Source organism: Microcaecilia unicolor, chromosome 1 (genome assembly GCF_901765095.1).
Source record: "Microcaecilia unicolor chromosome 1, aMicUni1.1, whole genome shotgun sequence".
Classification (NCBI taxonomy): Eukaryota; Metazoa; Chordata; class Amphibia; order Gymnophiona; family Siphonopidae; genus Microcaecilia; species Microcaecilia unicolor.
In genome coordinates this window covers 328,483,330-328,505,871 of record NC_044031.1, presented here as the reverse complement: position 1 = coordinate 328,505,871, position 22,542 = coordinate 328,483,330, and the positions used below count along the sequence as shown (strand labels likewise).

The 22,542-nt window shown below is 41.3% G+C and overlaps 1 protein-coding gene across 1 annotated transcript in view; it reads left to right on the top strand.

Annotated features, from left to right (window-relative positions):
• LOC115478355 (cadherin-10-like) overlaps positions 1-22,542 on the top strand; it is a 392,306-nt gene that overhangs the window by 347,470 nt on the left and 22,294 nt on the right. The window contains 1 exon segment of the mRNA XM_030215685.1: positions 12,118-12,226. Coding sequence (XP_030071545.1) covers positions 12,118-12,226 — 109 coding nt within the window.

Sequence of the window (22,542 nt, the reverse complement as noted above, 5' to 3'; positions counted from 1 at the left end):
TGATACCATGCCAAGTAAACTACATTTTTCAGGAACTGCTTGCAACACTAGCACATGAACTTTCTAATGTTCTCATGGACAGCTTGGGCATGGAATTGTGAGATGAGTAGCATGCTATTTCATGGCTCTTGTATTATATATCTGTTTTTTTATTTTCTGTCTGCAGGAGAAGAGAGGACCATGCCTCAGGAAGACCCATGTTGTTGTCACTATTAAATCCAACAGAAGAGTCCAAGAGATGCCATGCCTTTAATCCATCAATCAGGCACCATAGAAGAAACAGAAAAGATAGAACATGTGATCCTACTACAGGCAACAATCTCTGAGAGGCAGGAAAAAGAGATAGAGAAGTTCCAGGATGCCAATGCCTTTATAGCACAGAAAGTACCAGGGTGCTCCTGTGAATATTTTTCTTTTTCACATAGTGTAGAAGATTCTTTGGATAAGGTCTGAATCCATGCTGATCTATCTGAAACCTTGCTTGAGACTAATGCTAATATTAATATATGACTTTTGTATACTGTCCTTACCCAAAAGCTCAAGACAATTCACAATCACAGAATAACACAGAAATACTGAAGCCAAAGTCGTAAATTTAAAAGATCATCAATCAAAAAAAAAAAAGTAATACATATTTTTGGAACAGCCAAGTTTTCAATAGCATCCAAAAACAAATATGATTCTAATCTAAATTCTAGTGGAAAAGAGTTCCATAATTGTGGGGGTACCGTAAAAATAAAAGACATTCCTTCAAAATGAAAAAAAAAATTAACCACCAAAAAAAAAAAAGACAAATCAAGTTTGTTTGATTGAAGCTGTCTGCCTGGTCTACCAGTAGAAAGTAGACACACATGATTGGTCAGATATGTTATACTAATACCATATACAATTTTAAAAATAAAGCATATGCACTCTGATCAGGAGTTAATGCAAAGACTTTAACAGAGGAGTTATCCTCTTTAATCTATTCAATATTAGCCTTGTGGCAGTATTTTGGATCAATTGTAAGCAAGATATGGAGGTTTGTGACATTTCTTTATTTTTAAGCAATTTACAATTTCAATTTCCAAGAAAAGATCTTGATACAGCAAAGACAGAGTAATTCCAAAATTATAAAGTAAAGAAACAAAATTATAGGAAATAAAAGAACATTACTATGCTGTCATTCAAGTGCACAATAAGAGAGAACAAGGCATTATTCTAAGAAATTGGTTACTAGGAAAAAAAAGAAGCAACAGATTTGAAGTTGGAGCTTCAAAAACTGTTGGTGCCTCTTCTGCGTAACTCTGGAGACATCAGGAAATACACTAAACTTACAGTTCAGAAACTTAGCATCACGGTGAAAAAAGAATAATTTCAATATCCAGTCCCAGTCAGGATCTAGGACAAAATGTATAATTAAAGTTGCAAGTATAACCCCCAAAGTATCAACTTCAATATTTTGCATGGATTCAAATTAGGAAAGGAAACATCAGCACTCACAGCAAAAGGCTGATCTAATTCATTCCTAACATACAATGGTATGTAAAATATTTTTGAAATTGGGGGCATAACATTACTCTGGTAGCTTAAGAATTTCAGATATGTATCTCTTGAAAGTAATCAGAGCAGCAACTGAAGGCTGCTTTGGAAAGTTAATAAAATGCAAAACTTTACTTCTGTGAGCATTATCCAGATTTTCAACATTTCTATGAAACAATATATTTTCTTCAAAACAATACAGTAATCCAAAATAGAAGAGACCAGAACATACACCAATTGTTGCAAATCATCTTCAGAAAAATAAAATGAACTTGATATTTAAAACGCAGCTTAGCATAAGGTAAGATAGAATTCGATGAACTTGGGATTCTCAACTCAGAGTTGAGTCTAATAAAACCCTGAACAGTTGTCTGTAGAGATATAAAATTACTGTACCATCACATAGTAGTTGCTGTTGTGGAGGAATACAATTTCTTCTGCCTACCCATAAAGCTGCATTCTTCCACATTTAAGTTTATTGATATCCATCCATTGAGAAATCTTCAGAAAACATTCATTTACCAAATAAGTCAGATCTGTAAATGAGGAGAAAATAGGAAAAAATCATCTGTATATATATATATATATATATATATATATATATATATATAGTAAGATCAATTTAAAGAACAGACCTAAAGAGCTGAAAAGCACAAACAATATGGGTGACAGCTGGGAGCCCTCAGGCTTTCCACACTTTGCTTGCAATGATGGGGACAGCTCTCCAGGTCATTTTACTCAGTATGAATGGTTCTTCAGAGTGGAGGAGTGGCCTAGTGGTTAGGGTGGTGGACTTTGGTCCTGGGGAACTGAGGAACGGAGTTCGATTCCTGGCACAGGCAGCTCCTTGTGACTCTGGGCAAGTCACTTAACCCTCCATTGCCTACCACATTGAGTCTGCCATGAGTGGGAAAGCGCAGGGTACAAATGTAACAAAAATAAAATAAATAAATCCCCCAAACCACTTAAGGACTATCCTCCAGATTCTACATGCATGTCAAGAGATCTGCAATGAAATTGGCACAGATTCTAAAACAATGCATGCAATTTAACAAGCTAATCAGTGCTAATAATAGCAATTATGAGCATTAACACTGATTAGAATTTAAGTGCACAACTCGCTAAGAGTATTTTGTAACCATGTGCACCGACCTTCTAATGTGTGCAGGCAAAAAGGGACATGTGTGCAGGCAAAAAGGGACGTGGTTATGAGCAAGGAAATGGGAATTTCATGGATGTTCTGAACTTTACATGCCTACTTATAGAATATGGCCCAGTGTGCCTACATTTATGTGCAGGGATTTACACCAGGTTTTCATTGGTGTAAATAGATGCACGTAGATTTAGGCACTGAAATATCATCTAAGCGCATTCTATAATTGGCTTCCAAATCTAGGCACCGATTATAGATTACGCTCTGATTTCTTTAGGTGTCATATATAGCATCTCCCCCTATACCTGTAATTGCATTGATCTACAACTTCCTTCATAACTGATCATGATCTACCAGATCAAACATGGAAGTCAGGTTCAATTGTACCAATAATGCACTATTACCCTGGTCTCGTATCATGTGGAGTTCAGAACTAAGGGAAAGCAAACAAGTTTCTGTGCTAATATTTTTTTGTCTAAAACCAGAATATTGAGGGTCCAAAATATCAAATCTTTCCAAATAATCTTGTAAGTAATCCACTACAGTTGCCTCAGCTAGTTTAGTCAGAAAAGGTGTACTTGCAACTGATCTGTAGTTGGTACATTGATCAAGTGCTTTAGAAGTATCTTTCACTGTGTAATAACACTGATCTCTAATGTGTTCAAAAATGAGATTTAGGAGTCCTTTTACTAATTTCTGCTGAAAAATGCGGTAGTTTAGGCGTGTACTTTGGGTGTGCGCAAAATCATTTTTAGCGCACCTGCAAAAAATGCCTTTTTAAAATTTTTGCCGAAAATTGCCATGCATCCATTTTGGGTCTGAGACCTTACTACCAGCCATTGACCTAGCGGTAAAGTCTCATGCGGTATCCGAGTGGTAATGACCTACACACGTCAAATGCCACTTAACGCTCGTCCAACAATAAAAACTGTTTTTCGGATGTGCGCCAAAAATTAAATTACTGCAAGAGCCATGTGGTAGCCAGGTGATAACTCCATTCTGGCGTGCATTGGGCATGCATAGATGCTTACGCAGCTTAGTAAAAGGGTCCCTTAGAAAACTAACTACATAATTGCTTCATGGGTCAAATAGTTAAACATTGCTGTTGAACATGGATCCAGATCACATAGACCCTTACCCAATTTCAAAATTAGTATAACCAAATAAGCAGAATCAACTTCTGTGAAGATAACCTGGATTCAATCCACAGGGATATGAGGTGTGAAATATAAAAATGACAAATCCCTCAAATTTGCCAATTAAACTGCAGAAGGTCTTGCTGTATCAATGTCAGTGGTTTCTGCAAAAGTGATTTTACTAACTAATAATCAGAACACCCTGGTTAATTTTCTTAGAATAATATGATTTTTTTAGCCAGATCGATCTCTTGTTCTATATAAATTGTTGGGTTTTGTCCATTTTACGCTATCAGCATCAAGCTTAGAACAGAATCATTTTTAAATCTCCTGTAGTTCTGTTTTTGAATATTTAAATCAGAGGTAAATCAGGGAGATAAATTGGTTTTAGCCTTAACATATTTAAATTGGGGCTAATTGATCAGTCAAACATGGTAATTGTGCATGCCAATCATTAAGCGTAACTTGAAAATCACCTTTGGTCAATTTCTTAAGTATTTTCAGATTTAATCTTAAATTGGTCAATAACAAAGTGTGACCTCTTTCACATGCCTTTCTCCCATCACATTTTCTCAGTGTATCCTTCAATCAGAGTGCAAACTCCAATTTACAATGGTATGACCAGATAGAAAGAGAAACAGACAAGTCTGTCACAATTTTTTCTTCAATTATTTTGATAATGCAAATAAAGAATCTAAGACATGGCCACCTGTAGGAGTAGCAGCTATAGAATGCCAATGGAGATCTAAAGAGTTCATCAATTCTTTAAAATAATTAGAATTAGCATCTTCTAGATTTTCTAACTATAAATTGAAGTCGCACAACACAATATTATTTTGAAGTTGTAAACAAGGATGAGTTGTTAGTTCAGCAAATTTATCCAGAGGGTCCTTAGTATGCTTGAGTTGCATATATTAAACAAAAGCAGTAAAGAATTGTCAGATGAAAGTGCAATCCATACCAATAAATATTCTAAACCTTTCACAGATGCAGAATCAAATAACCTATCATTCAACTAGCATATATATTAATAACAGGCACACACCCTTCTGACGTATTCTAAGACAATGATAAAGTTTGTAATCTAGAGGATAAATATTATGTAGTCTAGGGCCTTTTAATCTGTTTACCATGTTTCAGTTATAAATACAAGACCAAAATCTAAGCACATCTAACTTGTTACAAACTGATCAAGCATTTATTAACGATCAAGGCATTGGTGTAAGAGAGACTGGAGCGTGTACTAATATAGGCTTTATAGTAATTAAGGGCCATATTCTATATATATGGTACCTAAAAAAATCTGTACGATAAACATTTCCAACTAAGAGTATTCTATAAGTGGCACCTAGATTTAGGTGCGATATAGAATATGCTTAGTTGATATCCCAGTGCGTAAAATATGCATCTCCATTTACACCAATGAAAATGTGGCATAAATCCCTGCATGTAGATTTATGTGCACTGGGCAATATTCTATAATTATGCAAATATTTTGGAACACCCTTGAAATGCCCATTTCCCCACCTATAGCCATGCCCCATTTGAACTGAACGTATTAGAATTTAGGCGAGCTTTGCTCATAAATTCTAATTATTGGCAATTAGTGCTCATTATTACTTAAGTGCTGTTATCAAAGCTGATTAGCTTGTTAAGCCAATTAAGTTACGAGCATTGTTATAGAATATGCTTGGATTTCAGCGTGGAATGCTAGGCGCGATATATAGAATCTGGGAGTAATTGCCTAAAATCTCATTTAGAACATTGCCTGAAAACCTTACTAACTGGTCTATTATTATTGTATCTACCTTTGCCAGAAATTAAAGAAATAGGTTGATTAGGTATAATAGAAGCACAGACAATCAAAACTTCTGTACCACATCATGGTCTAGAGAAGGTTTTAGATAAGTGTCTTCTTGTCAAAACAAGAATTTGGGTTCAAGACAATACATCCATCTCCAAAACACAAAACAGTGAGTACAACAACTACAAAAAAATATCTGGAATTAAGCCGAGTCATCTTACTACTAACACACAACATACACTTAAACCAAGATGATGGTGTCACCGTGGCCCACAATTTGACCTACAAAGGGACACTAAGGGGGTAGAACATGACCTGCGGCATGCCTCAGAGGTGGCATGCCTGTCTAGCTGCCAATAGTCATAGCTGGTGATGTCATCGAAGGGGCAGAGCTTCTCCACACCACCAAAATAGAGAGTTACTCAGTTCCAATAGAATGCATAAAATAACCAGTCAAACTACAGCTGGAAAAGCACTCAAATGTAAGCAGGCACATTTAGGTCTTCACCTGTGCAAAACATATCTAGGAAGATAGTGGAATAGCCGAAGAACCTGAAGAATGAGCTTTCCAGATGTGCTAATAAAGTGAGAAAGTATTGGAAATGATAGTTCCTTCCCCTCCTTTCTCTTTCCCTTATTTCATTTTACCCAAGCTCTGCTGCCTCTCTGTTAGACCACTATCAGTTATTTATTCCTTGCTACAACAACATTGAGATAATGATATTCCTGATCAATGTTCCCTCAGACTAAACCCTCTGCATGGCAGTTCTGGGGTGGGGTGGGATGGCTTAAGGAGCCTGTGGCAGCAGTCCAAGTACATAGTTGTCCACACAAACCTTGCATTATAGGAAAATGTACACTGTTAATAAAGTGATACTTCTGTATTTAAAATGTTTCTGCTGCCACTGCTCACTAAGGTGACAAGAGCCTGGGAAGCATGAGGAAACATCAGTGATAACACCCTTGATATGGCAGACCACCTGCATGGTGAAGGAATGAAAGACACTGTGCTTGCCTTAACTCTGCAAGTTGCCTGGTCATAATATATGGACCATTCATTGCCCCCCTAAATTGATAGAAAGAGTGCAATGTCATAGCATTCTGTCACACTTCCCTGTCAGTTCTGTATATTTTCAGGGAAAGAAATATATTGATTCGTTTTCCTGAGAGATGCACTAAAAACTGTGTAAAGCAGAATGAGGTAGCTGACTGGCTTATTCCTGCTGCAGTCTACAGAGTAGTCTGGATGCTTTCAGTCACCAAAAAAAGTAAGGGTTGTGGTGAGCTTCAGGCAGACTGTCATGATGTAGTAGGACACATTTGTTGCACTGCAAAGTCAGATGTAAGGGTAAAGAATGGTTCACCTCCTTTTCAAAACGAAGTAGTCAAAGACTATGCTGAAATAGTAAGATATCAGAATCTATAAATCTACTCGCATGGATACTGCAGGGATTTATTTTAGCTTCTACATTATTCATTATATATGAGGCTTTTGACATTACTTTTTGAATCTCAAATGGTTCACTATTTGATGTACAGAGATGACATTTAAATATATTGCTTTTTGGTGAAAGACTGGACTATTGCATTAAGTCAACTGAATCAATTTTTATATGAAGTTGAATGCTGACTGACTATGAATGGATTAAATCATGGCAACACCCAAATGTTATGGGTCTGGAGACCCCATGTTCGTCCAGAGGTTAAGTTAATTATGTTAGCCTCAAGTAATGAGGTTTACATTCTAGGTATCTAGGTGAAAACTTATTCAACTGCATCAGTGTGATAGATTTTATTATTATTATTATTATTAATTATGAACTATCCTATTTTCTTAGACCCTATTTAGGAAAAAAGAGGTATGATCAATAATAACTCATGCTCTAAATGAATCATTTAGATTATTGTTCTTTTTATTCAGAATTACCAGAAAAACTAAACAAATAACATACAGAGATTACATTCAATAGAAAATGCAGTGGTCCTTCTTAATACTCATACAAAGTTGTCTGACTATGTGAAACCACTGCTCAAGTCTCTCTGTTGGATACCTGTCTCTCAGCTAGTGAAATTTAAACTGCTTCTCGTGCTCTATAAAATTAAAGACCACTGATCCAACCTATTTGTATTTGTACCAAGATGATGATCTCTGTGATCTTCCCAGCAGCAACAGTTGGAAAATCCAGACTGGTTACACTGGTACAAGGGGCATAGCCACAAGTGAGTCTAGACCCCTCCACTTTTTCTCCAGGCCCAGTCATCTGGGTGCACCATTCCTGTAATTGACAGAGATCCTCAAGTCCTGACAGCTGAAGAAATGCAGAGCTTCACCGAATCAGAAAAACGTGGCAGTCAGCAACAGCATTCTGATCCACTGACTTTGGTATCACAAGCACGCTTAATTCTTGTGCTAAGAAATGAGCATGCTCATGAAGCCAGCATCAGCAGCTCAAAGTGCTGTTGCTGACTGTCATATCACACTTTTCTGATTTTGGGACGCCTCCACTTTCTTCAGCAGGCAGTGCTTGGAGATCCCTGTCAGCCAAGGTATTTTTAATTTTGATGGAGAATTGGGGAGAGAGGGAAGAGTAAATGGGGTGCTTAGTGCCCAGATAAAAGACAAAAAGGAATGAGCTGTCAATCACCAAGAAACTTACCAATATACATAGCTCTTGAATGGTGCTGTGGGGTGCTTCCAAAATTGTAAACAGCAACAACAAAAGTGGAGAAAAAAAAACTCAGAAACCCTGTGCTCCTAGTCTCTGAAAGCACATAATTGTATCAAACTAGAGCTTTTTCAATCATTGGTCATATGTTACAGAATTCATAAGTACATAAGTACATAAGCATCGCCATGCTGGGACAGACCAAGGGTCCATCGAGCCCAGCACCCTGTCACCGACAGTGGCCAAAAGAACAAGCAATTTGTCCCACCCATCCTAGAAATACTGTATTATTCCCTCGTCCATTCAATAACATTTTATGGCTTTTTCCTCCAGGAAGCCGTCCAACCCTTTTTTGAAGTCCGCTAAGTTAACTGCCTTAACCACCTTTTCCAGCAGCGAATTCCAGAGTTTAACTACGCATTGAGTGAAGAAATCTTTCCTCCGATTTGTTTTAAATTTACCACACTGCAGCTTCATTGAATGTCCCCTTGTCCTAGTATTTTTGGAAAGCGTAAACAGACGCTCCACATCGACCCGTTCCATTCCACTCATTATCTTATAGACCTCTATCATATCTCCCCTCAGCCGCCTTTTCTCCAAGCTGAAGAGCCCCAGCCTCTTCAGCCTATCCTGATAGGGAAGTCATCCCATCCCCTGTATCATCTTTGTTGCCCTTCTCTGCACCTTTTGCAATTTCACTATGTCTTTTTTGAGGTGCGGCGACCAGAATTGAACACAATACTCGAGGTGCAGTCGCACCATGGAGCAATACAATGGCAGAATAATATCCTTATTTTTGTTATCAATCTCTTTCCTAATGATACCCAACATTTTATTTGCTTTCCTAGCCGCAGCAGCACCTTGAGCAGAAGTTTTCAACGTATCATCTACGATGACACCTAGATCCCTTTCTCAGTCCGTGACTCCCAATGCTGAACCTTGCATGACGTAGTTATAGTTTGGGTTCCTCTTTCCCACAAGTATCACTTTGCACTTGTTCACATTAAACGTCATCTGCCATTTAGACGCCCAGTCTCCAAGTCTCGTAAGGTACTCTTGTAGTGTTTCACAATCTTCCTACGATTTGACTACTTTGAATAACTTTGTGTCATTGGCAAATTTGATTACCTCACTAGTTACCCCCATCTGTAGGTCATTTATGAATATGTTAAAAAGCAGAGGTCCCAGCACCGATCCCTAAGGGACCCTGCTAACTACCCTTCTCCATTGCGAATATTGAGCTTTTAATCCTACTCTCTGTTTCCTAACTTTCAACCAGTTTTTAATCCACAGTAAGACACTACCTTCGATCCCATGTCCCTCTAATTTCCTCTGTAGTCTTTCATGAAGGACCTTATCAAACGCCTTCTGAAAATCTAGATACACAATCCTGCTTATTTTCAAAAGGAAGGGGCCTTTTTACTAAGCCGCATAGGCGCCTACGTGTGCCCAACATGTGTCAATTTTGAGTTACCACCCAGCTACCGCTTGGCCCTTGCGGTAATTTCATTTTTCACATGCGTCCGCTACGTGCATCAGAAAAAATTGTTATTTTCTGGCACGCAGCAGAAATCAAGCAGTAATCCTAATTCTACATGTGTAGATGATTACCGCATGGTTACCGTGTAAGACCTTACCGCTAAGTCAATGGCTGGCGGTAAGGTCTCAGACCCAAAATGGATGCGCGCCAATTTTTATTTTTCCGCACGTCCATTTTTGGCAAATATAAAGGCATTGTTTACAGAAATACTGAAAAATGGATCTGCACACACCCAAAACACACTCCTACACTATCGCAGCCCATCTTTCGGCACACCTTAGTAAAAGGGCCCCTTAGTTGGTATCCTATCTCCTAAAACTACATGCCTCCATTTACAACAATAAAAATGTGATGTAAATCTCAGCATGTAGATTTAGGTGCAGAGGGCTATATTCTATAATGTGCATGCAAATTTTGGAACAACCACAAAACACCCATTTGCCTGCCCATAACCATGCCCCTTTTTGCCTGTGCACATTAAAATTTGGGTGCAATGCATGACAGAATACACTTAGGGAGTTGTATGTGTAAATTCTAATTGTTGCCAATTAGTGCTGATTATTGCTTGCTAAATGCTGTTAACAACATTCATTGGCTTGTTAAGCCAATACACTTGAATTTTGGAGCAGAACGCTAGGTGCGCAATATAAAACCTGAGGGTAAATGCTATTCTATACATGGCTCAGGCTAATACAGAATAGCGCTTAGTGTTGAATTTTTTCAGCACTGATTATCGAATTCCCTCCTTAGTGTGCTAATTCACATGCTAATTGATTAGTATACTTTAGTAAAAGTGACTCTATATTATGTAAAGTTACAGTGAGGTTGATATTCAGCTGGCTGTGTCTGCATAAAGAGAGCCCACAGGTTAACTGTGGGTATGATAACATTGGCTTTGCTGCTATAGTAAATTCATTTAGATTAGCGGTGGGGTGTGGGGAAAATAATTTAAAGAAAATAATACTGCAGAACAAGTATTTTAGGGAGGGTAATACTATGCTAGTGGCTAAAAGGGAGGAGTTGATGAAATAAGAGAAGGAATGCATTTAATTTACAGTGAATTTAAATAGTAACATAGTAGATGATGGCAGAAAAAGACCTGCACGGTCTATCCAGTCTGCCCAACAAGACAACTCATATGTGCTATTTTTTGTGTATACCCTACTTTGATTTGTACCTGTGCTCTCCAAGGTATAGACCGTATAAGTCTGCCCAGCACTATCCCCACCTCCCAACCACCAGCCCCACCTCCCAACCATATAAATAGTTAATAGGAGGATAGTTACAGGGGATGTAAAGGTATATTAACACATAGTTAAAACGGGCATAGGAGAATTTGTTGCGATATTGGGATGGAAGTTTTGGAGACTGGATTCCGGAAGCATATTGATTGGTTAAGCAGAGTCTCAGGGGCAGGGCTTGGTGAGAGAAAGGGATGCTAACAAATTAGTGGGCTTTGTTGTGAGGAATTTTGAGAGTGACGGGTGACAGGAAGGAAGTTCAGGCTATTTGCAGTTTAATTAATTTGTCCCATCCATTCCCTCCCTAGGTGTAAACAGAGTTGGAAGGTGGGATAATTTTGCTCTGATTGCTATAATTTTGAATTCTATATGGTTTTTGAGGTGGGTTTGGGTGTCACAGCTGCAGTAACATGTCAAAGGAATTTTACAGACAACCTTCATTGATTTGTATTATTGAAAAGGTGATCTGCTTGTGTGCAAAACTTCCATAAGCAGAGGTGAAACCTTGAAGACACCGCAGGTCTCACTTGGCCAGACATGTAATTAAAGTATTAGTTTATTAAGACATGAACGTGAGTGGCTAGATCAGTACCAACTAGTTGTGTAAAGTGGTGTGAGATGAATGAAGGCTGATATGAAAACAAAAAAGAAATTGTAAGTAGTGTTCTTTTAATATTTGATGCTGATGTAAATAAAACTGCTGCCAAGTTTTTCTCCATCTTATTAAGTTGTCATTCGGTTTAATTATTTATTATGAGTGAGTACGGAAGCTAATGTGAATGCCAATGTTATTTATCCAGGTAACTTTAGGCTTTCTATTTTGGTAGACTGCGTTATCCAAACATCTTAAGCATAGTATCACTGAATATTGGTGCTTGAAAGTCCAAAGCAAAAATACTTTATGAAAATAGAGGTCAGGGGTCAGAGGAGGGGAAAATTTCAGCCATTGGCATTTGCATGGATAGCTTTAAAAGTTGGTTGGGCAAACCGTTTGAATATAAACCTCAGTATTTATGTACAAATATGTTTGACATTTGTATCATTTCTTTGTTTTAGTTGATACAGACTATAAGTGCCATAGACAAAGATGAACCACCGGGTGGTCAAAAATTTTTCTTCAGCTTAGCTGCTGTTAATCCAAACTTCACAGTCCAAGATAATGAAGGTAACCACAAGCTTTTTTTCTTACTATATCTTTGAGTTTAATTTGTAATCCTGAATTATAAAACAACTAGTAAAAGAGGCCCGTTTCAGAGCAAATGAAACGGGCGCTAGCAAGGTTTTCGTTGCCAACTCTGGTCATCAATGGCCAGAAATATCTGGTTCTCAAGATGCCAACAATGAATGCACATTTATTTATTTGTATAATCTTAATATAGTTCACTGCCAATCATGCAATAGCCCAATGATATGGTTTATAATAATATCTAGTAGAAGGAGGGAAAAATGAGGGGGGAAATGGAAAGGATGGTGAGAAAATTAAGGGACAAGTGTATTGGGAAGACAAGCTCAAATAAAGTACAAAATCATAAAAGAAGCAGAGAACAAGATTTACCCAAAACCAGGTGAAAAATTCAGGTTTAAACAGCTTTTTATAATTTTTGAAATGAAATGTCAAGGCCAATATAGGGAGGAAGAGAATTCTATAGATTTCATCCAAAAGAAGATCTGCTTGTTGCACAAGTGCTGCAGGCACAGTCTTGGGTTGTTACATCCAGAAGGGATGGGTTTGGACAGGAGGAGCTGCAAATATGTACATACTGTAGGATTATAAATTGCATCAGAAAAGACATACTGTATCCCTAAGTTTGGCTCTGGATTTACTGTTTGCATCTGATATCAAGTTTGATTTGCAAAGTTTGATTAGAAAGAAGTTGTTTGAGATGAAGGATTTGGACTGCCTGTTGCAGAATCTTCACTGTGTCCCGCCCTCGCGGAAATAGGAAGTTACATCAGAGGAGGATGGGACACAGTGAGGGAAGGCCCGAGATTGTGATCTGCTTCTTTCATGGGCGGACGCGAGGCACTGCACACTGGTGCTGCGCTGCCGATTCAGATGTTTTTAAAATGCATTGCAGGGGGCCGGATGGCAGAGAGAAGGGGGCTGTTGAGAGAGCTGAGGGTAGGCAGGTGAAGACTGGGAACTGTGGTGCCAGCAATATTTATAAAAAACAGGACGGGGCAGGAGCAGTGCACCCCCCTTTATCATTACACCCGGGGAGTACCGCCCTGTCCTTGGTACGCCACTGCGTCAGCAGGGTCAGAGGACAGCAGAGCCGATAGCACATGCCTGAAGGCTGCTGCGGCCCTGCGCTTGTTTTCTTGTTTTGAATATCGGTGGTTCGGCAGTGACATGCGATTTAAGCGGGCAGGAGAGGCTCCTGCTCACTTAAATTGCTTTGAATTTCGGGCCGATGGATACCAGGTAACGCTCCTCCAACGTTTCAATGTCTCTGGCTGCATTCATAACCATCTCCTGACATCAGTCTCCCACAGTAGAACCCTGCGTGCCTGACATTAGGAGATGCTACAATTCCAATCCAGGAGGCGGGAAGCGCGCAATGAAAACAAACAAGACAGGGCTGAGACGTGGGACCGCGGGAGCACGGAATGCGTTAGCCACTACAGCACTCGAGCAACAGCTCACAATCGCAACTGACAGCTGAACCACTTCAGGCAGCCTTTGATTTGGCTTCAATTTCAGCTGTTCCTCTGGTCCCGCCCTCATTTCCTGTTTCCGGAAGTGCGGGACCACATAAACAGCTGAAACTGAAGCGAAATCAAAGGCACTCTGAAGCGGCATCCGTCCGTGCTCCCCTTCACTCTTGGCGGCGCAGCAGGTAAAAACTTTTAACAACAGGCAGCAATAACGAAGGGGAGAGCCTGCAGCACACGTCCTACTTGCAGTCCGAGGCCACAGAGACCAACAGTGGGTGCATAGGACGGGAGAGGGGGGAAGGGGTCCAGGGATGAGAGGGGGGGGAGGGGGTCCTGAGACCAGACAGGTGGGGGTCCTGAGACCAGAGAGGTGGGGTGGAGAAAGGGGGTCCTGAGACCAGAGAGGTGGGGGGTGGAAGGGGGTCCTGAGACCATAAATGGGGGGAAGGGGTCCTGAGAGAAGGGGAAGGGGGTCCTGAGAGAGGGGGGGCATACACTCACTCTCTGTCTCTCACATACACTCTCTCTGACACACTCTCTCTCTGTCACACACACACAGTCTATCTCTCTGTTTCTCTCTCTCTGTCTCACACACACTCTCTCACTCTCACACAAACATACACTCTGTGTGTCACACACTCTCTCACACAAACACACACACACTCTGTCTCTCTCTGTCTCACTAATTCTCTCTCTCACACACACACACTCCATCTCTCGCACACAATTTCTCTCTCACACACACACACTCTCTCTCTCACATACACACTCTCTCTCAAACATACACACTCCGAGGAAAACCTTGCTAGCGCCCGTTTCATTTGTGTCAGAAACGGGCCTTCTTTACTAGTATTCTATAATGGAATCTAGCCCGATATTCAGCACTATTTAACCAGCCAGGAACGGCTCCTGGCTGGTTAAATAGCACATAACAGGCTATCCACAAATATTCAGCAGGGGATAGTCAAATATGTCCTGCTGAATATTCACAGTCACCGCATAGTGACTAACCAGCTATATCGCATGATATAGCCAGTTAGCCGCCAGTATTCAAATGCTGGTTTTGCAGCTAAATCAGGAAAACAGCAGGCCTATCTTTGGCCACTATGATCTTAGCCAACCAGGGCTGAATATTGACTTAGCCAGCTAAGTTTACAGCGGCCAAAACCAAAACTGGATATTCAGTGCAGGTCACCGGAAACAGCCCAGCATTAAATATCCAGACTCACCACCGACCGCGGCAGTTAGCTGGGCTGCCTCCCGTGGTCCAAATATCGGCCCCTAGGTGCCTAGGTTTCATTATAGAATAGGTACCTCCCTAAATGAAGGCACAAAGTTTTAGAACTGCCCCTATCCAGTTATTTATCTGGATAAATTGGTCAGCCAATTTTATGTAATCCAGAGAGCTATATGATAGCAGACATATCACCAATATCCAATAGCAGCAGTGCCAGTGGCATAGCAAGGGGGGGGGGGGGCGGGGACCGGTCCGCCCCGGGTGTCAGCTCAAGGGGGGTGCTCCCTGCGAGCTCCCCCTCCCTGGGTGCAGCACTCCCCCAGACCCAACCTGTGTGACACTCCCCCCTCGGCAGATCAACACCCCCAGACCCAGTGCCTACCCTCTGTTCCGTCCAACCAGCTCCCGCACCCTACCTTTAAAGAAATCTCGGAAGCCATGGCGAAGCGAGGCGCAGCGCCTCGCGCCTGCATGTAAAAGATGTGTGGATCGTCTCATCAGGCCTTCCCTCACTCTATCTGTCCCGCCCTCCGCTGACACAACCTCCTATTTCCGCAAGGGCGGGACAGACAGAGTGAGGGAAGATCCGATAAGATGATCCACACTTCTTTTACATGCAGGCACGAGGCGCTGTGCCTCGCCACGGCTTCTGAGATTTCTTTAAAGGTAGGGTGCGGGAGCTGGTTGGACGGAGTTGAGGAGGGTAGGCACTGGGTCGGGGGGGTGTTGATGTGCCGAGGGGGGGGGTGTAATCGTGCTGCACCCGGGTGGGGGGCTGTAATGGCGAACCGCCCCCGGTGGCAGCCCCCCTTGCTACGCCACTGAGCAATGCTCACTGCTCTGCATGCATATTCAGTGTCATTCACTATCCAGATAGCACAGGGGTGAGCAACCTCAGTCCTCAAGGACCACATTCAGTCGGGTTTTCAGAATTTCCACAATGAATATGTATGATATATATTTTCATACAATGGAGGTAGTGCATGTAAATAGATCTATTACTACTACTACTTATCATTTCTATAGCGCTACTAGACGTACGTAGCGCTGTACACTTGAATATGAAGAAACAGTCCCTGCTCAACAGAGCTTACAATCTAATTAGGACAAACAGACAAACAAAAGATAAGGGAATATTAAAGTGAGGATGTTAAAATAAGGGTTCTGAACAAGTGAATAAGGGTTAGGAGTTAAAAGCAGCATCAAAAAGGTGGGCTTTTAGCTTAGATTTGAAGACAGCCAGAGATGGAGCTTGACGTACCGGCTCAGGAAGTCTATTCCAGGCATATGGTGCAGCAAGATAAAAGGAACGGAGTCTGGAGTTAGCGGTGGAGGAGAAGGGTGCAGATAGGAGAGATTTACCCAGTGAATGGAGTTCCCAGGGAGGAATGTAGGGAGAGATGAGAGTGGAGAGGTACAGAGGAGCTGCAGAGTGAATGCACTTATAGGTCAATAAGAGGAGTTTGAACTGTATGTGGAAATGGATAGGAAGCCAGTGAAGTGACTTGAGGAGAGGGCTAATATGAGCATAATGACACTGGCAGAATATTAGTTGTGCAGCAGCATTTTGAACACATTGAAGAGGAGAGAGATGGCTAAGTGGGAGACCTGTGAGAAGCAAGTTGCAATAGTCTAAGCGAGAGGTGATAAGAGCGTGGATGAGGGTTCTGGTAGTGTGCTCAGAAAGGAAAGGGCAAATTTTGCTGATATTATAGAGAAAGAAACAACAGGTTTTAGCAGTCTGTTGAATATGTGCAGAGAAAGAGAGGGAAGAGTCGAAGATGACCCCAAGGTTACGAGCTGATGAGACAGGAAGGATGAGAGTGTTATACACAGAAATAGAGAATGGGGTAGGAGGAGAGGTTGGTTTAGGGGGAAAGATAAGAAGCTCAGTCTTGGTCATGTTTAGTTTCAGATGGCGCTAAGACATCCAGGCAGCAATGTCAGACAGGCAGGCTGATACAACATATGAATGGGTGGAAACATTTGTTAATTGAGGACTTCAGAGTGGATTACATGAAGCAATTCAACTACAGCAACATTCAAGATTCAAGGTGTTTTCACAGTGGACTGTATGATCTTTGGCAGTTGTCGCCAAGATAAGTACTGATTCTTCAACCGTTATGGTGGACTGGATGCAGGGGATTGATTGTTTTTAAGAGTGATTTGTGAGAGTGGTGATATTTTATGGTGTGAATAATAAGAGTACGTGATATGAACAATATGTTTTAAAAATAGTTTTTGTAATTCAAGGTTGTAGATTGGAATAAAGTTGTTGTACATTATGCAGTTGCTGAGTAATAACGATAGAAAAGTTTATGCAACTAAATTTAAATTGAGAAACCCATGTATTAGAGTATAATGAATATTAACTGGGGAAATCCTGAAAACCTGACTGGGTGGCACCTCTGAGATAGCAACAGCGGATATACATGCATAACATAACTGCCATGCCCAGCTTTAAAAAAAAAAGCTTAACTGTAGTATTTAAACATTGGGCAATAATATACCATGGGGACATTTTCAATATGACGTCTAAGTTCGACTTTGAACGTTTTGCTATAGCAAATATAGCGACTTTTCAAACAGGAAAACATCTATCTTTTTTTTTTTTTAAATGACCACTTGATAGATGTGTTTCTACTCTGTGTGTTTATCTTTTTGGTTCATTTTCGGGGGGGGGGGGGGGGGGGGGGGGGAACGCCCAATTGAAAAATGCACAAAATCAAGCCATTGGGATGTATGGGGGGGGGGGGGGCTAGCATTCTTAGTAGACTGGCCACACAGACATCCCAGCAGAGCAGAACAGTGGGGCACCCTAGGGAGCACTGCAGTGGACTTCATTTAAAAGCTCTCGGGTACACATCTCACCGTTGCTCCCTTATATTGTTTAGTGAGCCCGCCAAAACCAACCAGAAATCAACTGTACCCATCTGTATTCCACTACAATAAGCATTATGGCAGCAGATGTCACTGTGTAACAGAGTGGTTAATTCTAGGTCCCCCTTCTCCACAGTGCACTGCACCAACCGCTAGGCTATAAGATCTGAGGCTGTCATAGAGCCTGGTATGTACTGTTTCTTTCACATCTTCGGTGGGTGGGAGGGGGTCAGTGGCCACTGTGACAGTAAGGGGGGGGTCATTCCTTTATTCCTCCAGTGGTTATCTGGTCATTTATAGCTCAATGTCTTAGTTTTAGTCCTGGATGTTTTTGTTTTGTTCCATTATGGCTGAAAAATATTCAAGTCTTAGGAATGTCCAAATCCAACCCTTCATCCCCTGACACACCCTCTTGAGATTTGAATGCACTGCAGACGAACAGCATAGAAAAAGTCTGGAAATAAGTTTCATAAATACCAATGTGGACGATTTGGTGAGAAAAACGTCCATCTGTTAGTTTATGATACTTTTAAAACATTTTTCTCTTTTAAAAATGAGCCCCCAAATGTACTATACCCATAAAAAGCATAAATTCCCATTGCATTACATCTTTTGACTTTTAATCCTAATAACTGCAAGAAAAAAGTGCAGAAATCCAAAAATCTGGATATCAGAATTCTGGATGACCTAAAAATCTAGACCTTCAAAATTTGCATGCACCAGGTTTCCCCCTCTAACCCGTCCCGCTGTTCCGGCAACAGGTCATCAGAAGGGGTGGGATGGGTTACAGGGGAAAGGCATGGTGCATGCCGGAGGCAGCCTGTGAGCAAGACTACACTGGCGCTGCAGCACCGAAGACTTTGGAACAGGTGAGAGGAAGTGGGCAAAGCTAGGTGTCTGGAGAAAGATGCCAGACCATGTGGGGAACGGGGTGGAGGAGGGAAAGAAGGGGGAGGTGTAGCCATGGGTGGCCTTGAGGGCTTGGGAGAGTGAGTGAGAGAGAGCAAGCAGTGGTGACACCAAGTGGAATCAGCATACGCTGGACTCTAAGCATGAATAGCTGCAGAACCATAATTCAGGCAGCAGGCCTAAGAGCATGCTGAAGGGAGAAAGCAGAATGCAGCAGCAGGCGTAGAGGAACATGTGGAGATGGAGTGGTGGTGACATATGGAGCAATCTAAAGTTTCATGGAGCCTGACTGGAGCCCATGAATTCTGTAGGGAGAAAAGTGAGCACCTAAGAAAAGCATCAGAGTCCTGCCTAAACTACACTGGCTCCCAATCAAAGAATGCATTGCTTTCAAAATCTGCACTCTGGATCACAAAATTATCTACGCCCCAGGATACATGACAGACTTGATCGACCTACCAACTAGAAACACATCCGAATCAACATGAACGTACCTAAATCTGCACTACCCAAGCTGCAAAGGACTCAAACACAAATCAACTTATGCATCCAGTTTCTCCTACATAAGCACACAACTGTGGAATGCATTACCAAAAGCCTTGAAAACTACGTACGGCCACCTAAACTTCCGGAAAAAACTAAAAACTAACCTGTTTAAAAAGGCATACCCTACCAATCCAACATAAATGCCTGATCTCTGCAACACAACAAAACTAAAGTATGTAATGGACATAACACAATGCTTCCGTTGTATGATTCCCTAATGTGGCTGTGCCACATGAACTTTATCTTACCACAATATCACTTTGTATTTGTTTACACCGGAGGCTGCAAATGCCTCTCCGGTATTATGTAAGCCAGATTGAGCCTACAAATAGGTGGGAAAATGTAGGACACAAATGTAACAAATAAATAATAAAATAAATAAAGCTGGTTAGAGCAGATTTTAATGGCTGAGCCCCCTGGGATACTGGGCAAGCCTAAAAAAGCAGCCAGGAGAAAAGTTAAAGAAAAAGCTGTAGAGAAAACTATGTCGCCCATAAGTACTGCCTGAGAATCCAGAAAATCCAAAAATCAGGACTAACCTGATCTCCGAACAGTCTAGAGTTTTGGACTTCTACTGTATATTAAGTGAGTCCACCAGTTCCTGCATCTCAAACTTAAATAGTCCAAATGATAGTCACAGTCCAATGTATATCAAGTACTATCCAAGAGGACATTTTCTCTTGATTTTTAAGCATCTCTAAAATATCAGTCCTAAACATGGGCTTGCAATTCCATAAAGTGCCAAGCACCTGTTTAGAGTGTCCTTTGGGAAACTTATTGGACAATAACTCATTACACAATGTAGGAACTGCCTGTGATACAACCATGATTGGATTGGATAATTTAGTCTGTTACAAGATAATGAATATCCTCTTTATGGCAGAATCATGAAAGCCCTGACAATTAAATAAAGCACAGTGTTCTTACAATACTAACTAGTAGCACAGTTGTTCCACTTTAAATTATTTTTGAATAATGCTTCCTGTACATAATGATCCAGTTGTTTATCTAATATTGGCATTATCCACGTCAGCAATGTGCGTGCATTGTGTTGTCTGCATTGCTGTAGCTGGAAGTAGGTCAAGGCAAATTGGCTGAAATCGATGGAGGCATTGTGACTGGCCATTCCTTTCTGCAGGTGTCAATCATAGCTAGGGAGACCTGTTGTACTACATACCAAGGGATTTTTCATTCATTTTGTCTATGAGAAAATTGCCTAGTACATAGGTCCTTAAAATAATGATGCATAGTCATTTGTAGACTGTTTGTATGAAGATTTCTTTTGCAAGGCATAACTGGTTTGTGCAGTAGATGTCTCACAACTGGCTATGTTCTATGTACATTATGAGGATAATTCTGAAAGACATTTACTTAAGTAATTAGTGATTGATCCAATACTATCTCTGAAATGGCTCTCCTTTGAGTCACCTAACAGTACAGGCAGTGTTCCACAACACACATTTTTTTTTTAGCTGTATTTAGAAAAGAATTCCTACGGACATGATTTGGGCAGGAAAATAACACAGAGAGAAGATAACTTTGCATAAGTCACGGGGCCCTTGTACAAAGCCACGGGAAGCACTAGCACATGCTTGCCGCAGCAGAGAATGGTGTACCATAGGGCACTCTGAGGCGTACTGAAGTAATTTTGCCAGATGTATGCGCTAGTCACACGCTAAAAAATAAAATTTGTTTTTTTAGTGCAGGGGACGCATCTACGGTTGGAGATTAGGCAGGTTTTGTGCGTTAACTGATTAGTGCATGCTTAGCATGTGAGCCCTTATCACCGACATAATAGCTGGCGGTAAGGTCTCATGCAGTAATCCATTTTAATGGGCACGCATTAAAGGTAAAATTAGCACATAAACTAAAAGGTGCTATCAAGGGGTGAGATACCCAATCGAAGCAATATGCAAAATTATAGAAAGAAAGGTTCTCTTATTCAATATACACGCACAGACTGTTGATGGAGGAAAAGCCTCGAGAAGCTCCTAGACTTCTAATGTGTCTTACAGGAGCAGGACTTCTTCATCATAGGCAAAAATCTTCTTATAAAGCAACTTTATGCTATCAAAGTAATTAATTTAGCTTAGCTTAGGACGCCTGGAGGGGCATAATCGAAAGGGATGCTCAAGTTTTGCTGAGGATGTCCTCGCAAAATGTACTGGTGGAGGGGCCCCGTATTATCGAAACAAGATGGACGTCCATCTTTTGCTTCGATAATATAGTCGGGGACTGCCAAATCCTGAAATTTAGCTTGTCCTTAGAGATGGTCGTCCCTAGACTTGGTCATTTCTGATTTTCAGCGATAATGGAAACCAAGGACGGCCATCTCAGAAACGACCAAATGCAAGCCCTTTGGGCTTGGGAGGAGTCGGTATTTGTAGTGCACTGGTCCCCCTGGCATGCAAGGACACCAACTGGGCACCTTAGGGGGCACTGCAGTGGACTTCATAAATTGCTCCCAGGTACATAGCTCCCTTACCTTATGTGCTGAGCCCCCCAAATCCCCCCCAAACCCACTACCCACATCTGTACACCACTACCATAGCCCTTATGGGTGAAGGGGGACACATAGATGTGGGTACAATGGATTTGTGGTGGGTTTTGGAGGGCTCACATTTACCACCACAAGTGTAACAGGTAGGGGGGATGGGCCTGGGTCCGCCTGCCTGAAGTCCACTGTACCCACTAAAACTGCTCCAGGGACCTGCATACTGCTGTGATGGACCTGAGTATGACATTTGAGGCTGGCATAGAGGCTGGCAAAAAAAATTTTAAAGATGTTTTTTAGGGTGGGAAGGGGTTAGTTGCCACTGGGGGGAGTAAGGGGAGGTCATCCCCGATTCTCTTCGGTGGTCATCTGGTCAGTTCGGCACCTTTTTGTGCCTTGGTCGTAAAAAAAACAGGTAAAGTTGTCCAAGTGCTCGTCGGGGACGCCCTTTTTTTCCATTATGGGTCGAGGACATCCATGTTTTAGGCACACCCAAGTCCCGTCTTTGCTACATCTCTGACATGCTCCCGTGAACTTTGGTCAACCCTGCGATGGAAAGCAGTTGGGAACACCCAAAATCGACTTTCGATTATACCGATTTGGGTGACCCTGTGAGAAGGACGCCCATCTTCTGATTTGTGTCAAAAGATGGGTGTCCTTCTCTTTCGAAAATGAGCCTGCTGGGCTCTGGGAAGAAAGGAAGAGACCAGGCATCCTAAGCTAAGCTAAGCTAAATTAATTACTTTGATAGCATAAA